Raw genomic sequence first — 10,739 nt, 5'->3', positions numbered from 1 at the left:
GGAAAGAGATAACAGGAAATAGAGAAGAGAGGAAGGAAAATTGAGGCTGAATAACCCAGCACTGGCAGATATGAGCATTTTCTTTGTGTATGTAATGTCAGCCTGTTGACTAGAATAGAGTTTCTGTTAAATTAACAGGTGAAAAGCATACCTATTATTTGTTTTAACTTGGTAATAAATTGAAAATTTGTTATTTTATATTCTTTGAAAGTCAGTATTTTCAGAAGCACTAAGAGATTCTGATGTATGAAGAGTCACCGTATCTAAGACTATGATGAAAGGAGCTCTGTAAAACCTCTTAACCTGCCCAAACTCATACTTTTGGTTGCAGAAGGCGGTGTCTTCATTTTACATTTGAATGCAGTGTATTTTAAATAACTCCTTCTCTGGAAACCCTGATTTGATGTGGTGGGAGACTACAGTACATCTGCTATTTTTTACCTCTTGTTAGTGGGAGTCAGATAGATTCATATATTTCAGTGTGCTCCATTAGAAAGATCTTTCACCCAGGCTTTCAAGAGAGGATGCAGAAAGCAAATCATCATGAATAATAAAACAGGAACTTCTTTCTGCAGGTTTCATGAAAAGCAGGAGATACTTTGTCTTGTTGCATGCACTTATTTTTTGCAGGCCCAAATGCTTTTGGCATTTTGATGCAGGGTGGATATAGGGCTTTTGTTCTCCAAGCCCCTGGCAGTTAGGAAATGTCAAGCAGAAAATGCACTTTGCCTGCAGGGGAAGAAGTCACTGAGGTGCCCTGGTGGTTCTGTATTTCTGCAGGCTTATTCACAATATGGCAAAGAGATGAACCCTTACAGCTGGGTTTTCCTTGCATGTCAGCAACAGTGGATGGATGGAAGTGCCACAGATGAACCTCAAAAAATGAGATAAAATGGAGAAGATGATAGGTAGTTATATGCATTTTCCCTTTCAGTTTTCTTTCAGCCTTTTTCTTGACTCCCTTGGTTAACAAGAAGTGGGTAGGAATTAGCAAGGGAAACAGAAGAACTACGTTTCAAAGTCACAGGTTTCCTCATAATTGGTGAAAGTGAAAGGCAGATTTCCATTCTCATTGCAACCCATCTAGATTACTCAATTACTGGTGGCTGAAAGTGTCATTTGACAGTCCCCTTGCAGTACAAGAACAGAGTAAACAAGGCTATGTATAAATAAGAATCCAAATAAAAATGAATTGTGTACTGAAATCTGTCGAGTTTATCGACTGCTATGTGCTGTGCCTGTTTTTATCATATTTTTTCTGTATTTTGCCCCTTTGCCCTGATTTACCACAGTAAATAATTATCTTTTCATAAGTATTCTGAAAGTTATACTATTTCTCGAGACAAATTAACAGACAGTGATGATGACTTTTTGGGGTTGGTCCACTATTACTGTAACTGGAGACATGCAAAAGTAGACCTCAGTTTAGCTTATTATTTTGTGATTTGGGGAATAAAGTTTATCAAAGAACCAAAACGTTTATGCTTAAAAAAATAAAAACCTGGAAAATTTGAATGTGTACATTAAACAGTCCACATTTTAAAAATTAATGCCCGTAGTTAAGAGATCAAGACTGACAAAAATCTGTTTGTTAGAATAGGAATAACCTTGTAGGAGATGAGCCCTACAAATTATGTTGTAATTCACTGAAGCTACAAGTACTCTGGAAGCCAGGCCACCCTTATCTAGATATTTTTTTGTAGATGCCTGCTTTAGCAACTAATTTTACACCTGGGACTGCTTACATCCACTTTAATACTTCGGTGATTTGCTGAATTTAGCCCTGTATTTGAGAAGCTCAGTCATTGTTCGTCATTGTTTGTAAGGCTGGCCAGAAAACAAGAATTTTGTTTATTTGGGGGAAAAAAAAAGGGTTTTGGAATTTCTTTTCAGCTTGAAGAAAACTAAGCTCTTTGTGGAAAGTGAGAGAGGAAGAGAGAGGCAGCCTAAGTAACCAACTTATTCTATAAGCTAAAATAACAAATGGCTGAGTAAATAGGACAGCACTCACCTGGGATGTAGAATGGCATGTTTAAATCCCTGCTGCACTTAATTACTGCAATAGAGAATGAGTCTCTATTTTTAAATTTCCTTTTCTGCTGAAGTTATTCCAGTAAGTACAGTTAGCTATTCATCAGATCAGAGAAAGGGAACCCAAAGCATCTAGGGGCTATGCTCATCTTCCTTCTCTTGTTTCAATCAAAAATGATGCTGTGAGCCTTAGGAAGCTGGCCATTAAAAATTTTTGTACATTTCTGGGAAATGAAGAGTTTGTGATTAGTGAGATTTTCTTAGATTTTTGTTAACCGATTTTTATCCACTCCTAATAGTTTCTTTTTTTCTCTAGTTGTTGAAAAAGGGATAGAGAAAGGTGGTACCTCTTTAACCAAGTGGTAATAAAATGTGTAAAAAGTGTAACTTTGCTTTTTATTATTTACTTGTACATGTGAAGAATATAAGTTGTCCTACAAGATGCATCAGAAAGATGCTTAAGGCTTTGTTCTGTTTTGTTTGTCTTTTCTTCACTAAAGAAAGCTGAACAAAACTACTTTTTGAAATGCTGTTATTGTTTAGGTAACTGACACTAAAAACCGATGACAGGATGTGAGTTTCTAATTTTGGTGATGTCCCATTGTTTTGAGGGGAAGTTGGTTTTGAAGTAGTGATTGTAAGCACAGCAGGTGCTGGGAGCTTGTAGCAGCAGGCAGAACTATCACATGTTTGGACAAAAATACTCTTTTTTTTTTTTTTTTGTGGTAGATATGAATAATATTCTCGTAACCATTTCCCTGGCTAACCTATATATTATGTGGAGCTTCAGAATTCTTGATATATATGCAACTATTTAATATATAAGCTCTCATGAGCTGAGTGTATATTGGTTCTGCAGTGTTTGGATAAATATGTGGTACATGATAGAGCAGAGAGAAGAAGCTGAAATTGATTTTTGAGTCTTTGTCAGTCTGATATATTTGGGAATAAATTCTTATCTGATGGGAAAACTGACTCTTACAGCCTTTAAAAATACCTTTTATTTCCACAGTACAGTAATTCATGATGATGGTAATGCTAACTGAAGTAAGGATTACTGAGCACAGTACAGAAGTTCTCTTATGAAGTATTCCAGTCGCCATCAGAACAAAACTTTTGTGCATCTGTGTAAATTGGCATCCTTCCACTGACTTCTAAGTGCAGTGAAGTGGGTGGTTTTGGGTTGTGCGCTTCTTGGACAGACATGCAGGTACTCAGCAGCAGCTGGACTCCCTGAGAGCCCAACTTCAATAGTATTTTGCAGATTCATATCAATGAGGGTGGTCTTGATATGCACAGGCTCTTGTTTCTTCTTCCTGCCCTTGCTCTTTTTTAATTGGTTTAGTGGTTTGAACAAAGTGCTGAGAGATGTATTTCTGGTAACAATATTGTGCTGACAATATTTTAATAATGGAATAAACTGGTTTTGCTTATTCCATTCTGATCCTCTGGTAGCTAGAGTTGGAGTTTGCAAAACACATGGATGCAAAGTTAGGATGTATATAATTTTTTTGCTAGTTTAAAATATCTTCCCTTTCCTAATATTAAAAGTCAATACTGCATGGCAGCCTTCATCTTCAGAGGAGGATTGCCAAAACTTTACTTTTCTTGCGAAAACATTAATGTTTATCTTACTCAACTTGCATATGATAGAGCAGGATGCAATCTTTGAAAGTAAATCGTACTCAACTTGCATATGATAGAGCAGGATACAATCTTTGAAAGTAAAAGCAAGGGAACAACTCCTTTCATTTTAATACTGTTTTTCTATATGCTGATATTTTGTGGAATATTATCTTTCTGAAAAGGAATTTTTTTTTTTCCCCAGAAGTATTCATGTTTGCTGCAGGGATGTCATCTCTGGCAGAGATGATTTAACATCACCCATCCAAGAAGAGAGTGAACACTGTTACATGGGAATAAAATAATTTCAGCCTACCCTGAAGTTCGATGCTGTAATTATACTGAGGGCACCCAGGCACTCCTGGGAGCCCTCCAGCTCATCACTGCCATAGACAGGCTGCAGCACCCAACCTCTCAGGAGTGACTTCATGTTAATAAAGTCTTTACAACTAAGCAGATTGTAAAATAATTCTAATTTCTTGTAGATGTCAAAAAAATGTGAAAGTCCATCTTGAGCTGCTGAGGAATGTGGGGTATACCTCCAGGCTCACCCTAGATGTACAGAATCTATGAGCAGCTCTAATTTGAAGGAGCACAAAGAGGCAGAAAGAGGGATGAAAAGTTCTGAGTGGTTCAGATACAAAGCTGGTTGAGCTGAACAGACTTTCAGCTGGTTTATATCCCTTTCATGCTGGAATGTGGCTAAACAAGACTCGGCAAGGAAAAAGACAAGTGACAGAGAAAGATTAGGGTGGGAAAAGAGAGAGCAATATAGATGGCAACAGAGGTTTTGTCAAAACACAGAATTTTCTTCCTGTCCCTGGTCTATGTACTTTGGCAATGAAATTTTCAGTGCTTGCGGTTGCAGTGTTGAGTAACGTCTGAACCTAACTACAATCTAGCATCACGTCTCCTCTTTTAAAATAAAACACCATATAATTTTTAGTTCTGCCTGCATTCCTGAATTGAAATAGTCACATTTGAGATGTGTTTTCTTTCTTTTTCTTTTTCATTTTAACATTGACAGGTTGAGCCATTGATCCAGAAAGGCCACGAGAATCTGGTGCACCATATCCTTCTCTATCAGTGCAGCAGCAATTTGAATGACAGTGTGCTGGACTATGGGCATGAGTGTTACCACCCCAACATGCCAGACTCTTTTCTCACATGTGAGACAGTCATTTTTGCTTGGGCCATTGGAGGAGAGGTAGGATGAATGGCTGTCTAACATGCTTCTTCAATGGGGCCTTAGGAGGGTGTGTATCATACTAAGCCTCTTTGTAATGTATTAGTGATTACTGAATCTGTCTGTTTTTAAGTATACTCAATCACAATCCCTAAATGCCTCACCACTAAGTCCTCAACTTCTTGTTGAGTATGTTGACTTTTAAGTTTGAAATACAATGATCATCCTGAGTGACAAGATGAAAGTGATGGAAAGAATATAGAGAGTTGATGCCTTAGAAAAAGAAAGATGGCTTGGGAGCATGAAAGTCTGCTGCTCTATCAGGTTGCCCCATATGATATGGGCATACACTTTCTCCAGCAATGACAAGTATCTGCTGCTTCTAGAGAATGAAGAAAAAGATGGGGCATATGTGGGGCACATCTAGAGAAAACACTGTCTCTGACGACCCCAGGCTGTGTCTTCAGCTTGTTTCATATGTTAATTTAGGCTGTAGCTAATGTTTTCAGCTGACATAAGGCAGCATTACTGCCAAAAGAATCCCACCCCTTCTTTACCTCCTTGATCACTGTGTGCCCACACAAATGATGGTGTGGGCATAGAGGAGGACCACGGCTGATGATAGTTTCTGGAGCCTTTGTTTGTCTACAGTCCAAAGCTGTCTTAAAGTGCTGCAGTATGAGGAAGCCAGTGCTGCTATATGGACCCATCAAAAGAAGTTTAATCCACTATGAGCATTATCCCTGATGTGTGCTTTGCACATTTTCGCCATCAGCTATGCTCTGACCCAGTATTTGTACTTTCAACTGTCTTAATCCAAGTGAAATAAAAAACTTACATAAATAAATTATCATTTGACAAAAACTATGGAGGCTATTGCAGAGAGGATCCCATTGTTAAAGATCTTTAGAGAGGAATCTGACAGATCTGGGTTAAATTCAGGTTTACCAGAGTAATTCCCTTCACTTAATTCAGTTCACCCTTACATGGGTGGCGGTGATAATGGAATGAAGGTAATATTTGTTACTATGTACTACGATTAATTCATTAATGTCCACCAAGCTTTAGAAAGTTAGTATGTCAAATTGCACATTTCAAAAAGTTAGAATCTCAAATTGCATATTAAAATATTAGCTATAAACTCTAAAATCATGCAGATTAATTCCTATGAAAGTGAATTTGGTAAATGACTTGACTTAGAAGATACTGGCAATTTTTGTTTGAATGAGGAGTGAGCTTTTGGAGTAAATCTGCCAGTTATCCCCACTTCCCAAGCTCTGTTTATCATCACGAGTGGTTTGAGAACTTGCACAATCCCCTTTGTTTTGCTACTGAATGTGCAGGGGTAAACCTAGCACCTTCCAGCAAAAAAATGGGGTTCAGTGCATGGTGTCTGATCAGAGCTTGTCCTAAGGAACATAATTTGGGGACAGTGGGTCCAGTACAATCTGTTGCTCTGTACAGAGCTACTTTTGCACTACATGGCTTGCTAATGTAAATATAGCCATGAAGATCATCTTTATTGTTCAAATAATTTACTTGGAATGCAGTGATTTGTGCAGGAAAAACACTAATCATGTACAACCTCAGTATTCCCTGGAAATTACTGCTTTTAGAAACTGGGAACATTTAAAATGTAGATTAACTTTTTCATAAGGGTTTTATTGTCAGACTAACTGGTTCATGATGCAATGTTTATACATTTAAAATGGAATCTTCCTTTTCCAATCAAGCAATAAATACAGGATAAATAATCATAAGATCACAGGATAAGGCAAGTTGGAAGCGACCTCAGGAAGTCTCTAGTCTAGCCTCCTACTCAAAGCAGGGTCATTGGTGAGGTCAGACCAGTTTGCCCAGGGCTTTATCCTCTAGAAAGCATAGGATCTATTATTTTATATTGACATAGTTATTTAGTGCCACAAATATATAGTAAATGTATTATGCCCCAATGCCATGTTTAGAAAGTTTTAAACAAAGATACCTTTATAAATTTTATTGTTAATATGATTGTATCATTGCAAAAAAAGGCAATGTATTTATAAAAAGAAATTAAATCTTAATCTTGCCGAAAATATCTTAACTCTCTGTGTCTGTGATGCTTTCCAGGGCTTCACCTACCCTCCTCATGTTGGCTTATCCATTGGCACAGCAGCTGACCCTCAGTTCGTTCTTATGGAGGTGCATTATGACAATCCATCATACACAGAAGGTTTGTGCCCTCACACTCTTTACAACATGCAAGATTGGAAAATGTACTAGACACAAGTGCTTCTCATTGCATTGCACAGCAAAGAGAACAAACACAAAGCTGAGGCCTGTTTTTCTCTGCTCAATAGTTCCTGGTCCCAGTGTTTTTCTCACTGCACTCAAAAGCTTGACCTGAAGTCAGGGCAGGATTCAGATATCCAAAGAATTGTGGACCAGGTGAATACATCTCCTTTTATCACTATGTTGTTCATGTTATCTCTCTCCCTTTTGCTGGGAAATCCAATCAGACCAAGAGAGAGCAGCACAATGCTCAGGCTGTGAGACAGCAACACAGAGAATGAGCCTTTTATTAATTTTTCATAGTACTTTTTTTTAAGCTATCTACCTGACCTGCAGGCAGTTTCTGCAGGTGAAGTATAGATTCAGGTTGCTAAAACATTCTCTGAGTAAAAGCAATTTATCTTAAAAGATAAGCTTTTCATTTGTAATGGAGGTTTTTTAATCTTCTTTCTAAAATTAATTTATATTTAGAAGAAGCAAAAGGCAGAAACCAGGGAGCCCCAGAAAATCTAGGGAACTTTGAAGCTGACTTTTGTTCTGAACTTCTTTTCTTCTGAAACGGAAGTTTATTGAACTACTGTACCTGAGAATATTCTGGTGATTGCTAGATATGAACTGAGTAAAATCCAGTGCATTACAGTGGACTGACCTTTCTTTACACCTCCATGTGTTAAAATAAAATCTTCTGTGTGAGTATGGTGTTCTGTCTTACTATTATTACCCCTCTTTGTGTTGTACCGGCTGAACTAGTTCAAAACTGGTTTATTTCATGACAGACTCTCTCCCTTCAGCATGCACTTTTGCACGGGATATAGTACACTTTATTTGCATACTTGATGTTGCACTTTTTTCCGTCAAATGTTATCTGAAAGCCTGAGAAGTCACATGCAGAAAATCTGTTTCCAAATTGGTGGTGTCCCTAAATTCACTATTTCATTTTAATTGACTGTGCTGTGTGATACTCTTGTTTTAGTTCAAGTGGCACATAAAAAACTGGGAGTCAGTAAGTTTTGTTTCCTTTTTAAGCAATGGAGACAATTTTGCCTTGCTGTGACAGTCCCAGGTGAACACAAAGTCTTGCCAAAGACATGAGAAAATTCAGACAGAGCAGGGTGTTGGTAATCCAGGTCATGTATAAATCATGAATAGATACACAAACAAACAAATACAGCTAAATATGTAGGCGAACAAAATAAATTCATATAATTTAGGCCCTTTAAAATTCATCTTTTTCACAGCAGGCTTTGGTTCTTTAATTTACTTTCTGAAATCAAAAGAAGTCCTTGAGTAAGTGCAGCATTAAAATCCTCTGTTGTTCTCTTGTCTGCTTTACTCAATGTGCTAGTATTATCTTCAAGTTTGTGATTAAGGAAGACAATTTCCATGTTTAGCTGATGTTTTCTTAATTTGGCAGATTGTAAAAGGGATGTATTTGGTCATCTGGGGTATGCTGTAATATGATAGGCAGTCCAAAACAAAGGAAAAATATAATTAATGCTAGGGCTCAAGGTGAAGCAATAGATAAATTCAGAAGCAGAAGAAAAAAAATGAAAAAAAACCCCACAAACAAAACCAAACAAACCCACAACAACTTTAAGCTATGCTTTAAATATGTCATTTGAAAATCATACATGGAACCTTCTGAAGTCCTATTATTTCTTGGTGCTGTTTCCTTTGCCAGTGTTTAAACTACTTTTTTCTGAGGTCCGTGTCAGATAACTTAGAGGAAGAGACATGAGAGCTATGGACAGCACATATTTTTCATTCACATTCAACACCACAGATAGCAAGATACCATGTTTAACAACCCTTCTGTGGGCTGCCCCTATTTATTACTTCCCACATATGGTTTGACCCATTTCCAGGTTATTGAGGTTGAGTCTCTGATTTTTGTGTAAAAAATTTAGGACATGCCTTGAAAAATGTGAAAAAATAAGGGGTTTTTATGTTGTTATTTTTTAAAGAATACTGATTTACAGCCGCAGCTGACTGTTCTTTTGTTTCAGGCTTGATAGATAACTCTGGTCTGAGGCTAATTTATACTCCGGTTTTAAGGAAATATGATGCTGGGGTTATTGAAGCTGGTCTTTGGGTCAGCCTTTTCCACAATATCCCACCAGGCATGCCTGAATTTGTGTCAGAGGGTCACTGCACACTGGAATGTCTAGAAGAGGTATGTCTCCTGACTGAATGCATTGGTTATTATCCTTAGAAATAGTTTTGGACAGGCGCTTTAACTTCTTGGGAAGATTGATAGTTACCTGTTGAAGACACGTGAGCAAAGGCATCCGCTACATGTTGTCCTTCAGAAGGTTGAGTATTTTTGATCTGGGTATTAGAGTTGCTCAGTATTCAGACTGCTTTACTGATGTGAGTAATACCGGATAACAAAGTGCTCGCAATGTTTTGATTATGTGTCAATATATAAGCATACATTGCTTTCCATGGCAAAACTATTAATAACCTGGAATAACTAGCCCAGAAAAATTGTTGAGAGAGACTAATTAAGATCTGTGCATACCCAAAAGGCTCCTAACAGTGAAGTGAAAGCCTGAAAGGTATTAGACCAATCACAGAAACTAAAGGCCTGAACAGGTTTTTTTGTGTGGCCCAAAGGACAAAATTATGCATTCATTGAACACTTGGTTTCATTAAGATGATTTAAACATCTCTTCAGATAATGAAAGCATTGTCTAAAATCTGTGGTTGATATATCACATGAGATTCTCATATACTTTGTCATTTATAATGAAAAGTTGAATTAATGCTTGTTGTGATGTGGTTTAGGATGAAGGGCAAATTATATACATAATTTAGATTTGCTCTTAGTGGCGTTAAATGTTCATATTGTCATTGCATTTTTCAGCCTACAAATATCTGAGTAATCTCTTATCATGAGATTTCTGATCTTAAGGCTATTCTTGAAAGGCATTGTGATAACAAACCATTTCTAGTTTGGGCTCTGAACAAGAATCAAAGTTTAGCATACGGAAAGTTTGGATCTGTAGACCTCAGCTACAAGGAGACTGATGTCAGATTTGTGTCAATTTGGAAAATTTAATTTTAAAATGTTTCTGACCTGGAAAAAAGTTTCAGATGTAAACTTACAGTTACTCACCACCGGTTGACTTGAAGATGGGTAATAGTACATACTGTAATTGCAGCCTCTTAAAGTGCTTCTCTTGGCATGATGTTAATGATATTTTTATAATAAAAATCCAAAAAACAAAAAAACAAAATCCACAAAACCCTAGCCTTTTTTTGTATATAAACCCTTAATTTTGCATAGAGTTTTGGTTTTTCTTCAGACTGAATTTTGTTCTAAACTGAGGGAATGTAAAATGCATTTATTAATATATTTTCACTGTTCGTACATTGCATTACATTGCATTTCATCTGGGCACACTGATGGTTTTCGTTTCCCCTGGCTAGGCTCTAGGTGCTGAAAGACCTGCTGGGATTCATGTGTTTGCAGTACTTCTTCATGCTCATCTTGCTGGCAGAGCTATTAGGATGCGCCACTTCCGCAACGGCGAGGAGCAGAAGCTGCTTGCTTATGATGATGAGTTTGACTTCAACTTCCAGGAATTTCAGTATCTGAAAGAAGAAAGAACCATCTTGCCAGTAC

At 37.3% G+C, this 10,739-nt stretch overlaps 1 protein-coding gene across 1 annotated transcript in view; it reads left to right on the top strand.

The window, feature by feature from the left end:
• MOXD1 (monooxygenase, DBH-like 1) overlaps positions 1-10,739 on the top strand; it is a gene marked incomplete at its 5' end in the record, with an annotated part of 36,623 nt that overhangs the window by 14,747 nt on the left and 11,137 nt on the right. Inside the window, 4 exons of the mRNA XM_010018954.1 lie at positions 4,682-4,861; positions 6,950-7,052; positions 9,118-9,284; positions 10,544-10,735. Of these exons, the coding sequence (XP_010017256.1) occupies positions 4,682-4,861; positions 6,950-7,052; positions 9,118-9,284; positions 10,544-10,735 (642 nt within the window). The remainder of the gene's footprint in view (positions 1-4,681; positions 4,862-6,949; positions 7,053-9,117; positions 9,285-10,543; positions 10,736-10,739) is intronic.

Source organism: Nestor notabilis, unplaced genomic scaffold (genome assembly GCF_000696875.1).
Source record: "Nestor notabilis isolate BGI_N333 unplaced genomic scaffold, ASM69687v1 scaffold3847, whole genome shotgun sequence".
NCBI classification, from domain to species: Eukaryota; Metazoa; Chordata; class Aves; order Psittaciformes; family Psittacidae; genus Nestor; species Nestor notabilis.
Note: the sequence above shows the minus strand (reverse complement) of the source record. Positions and strands in the feature narration are given on the sequence as shown.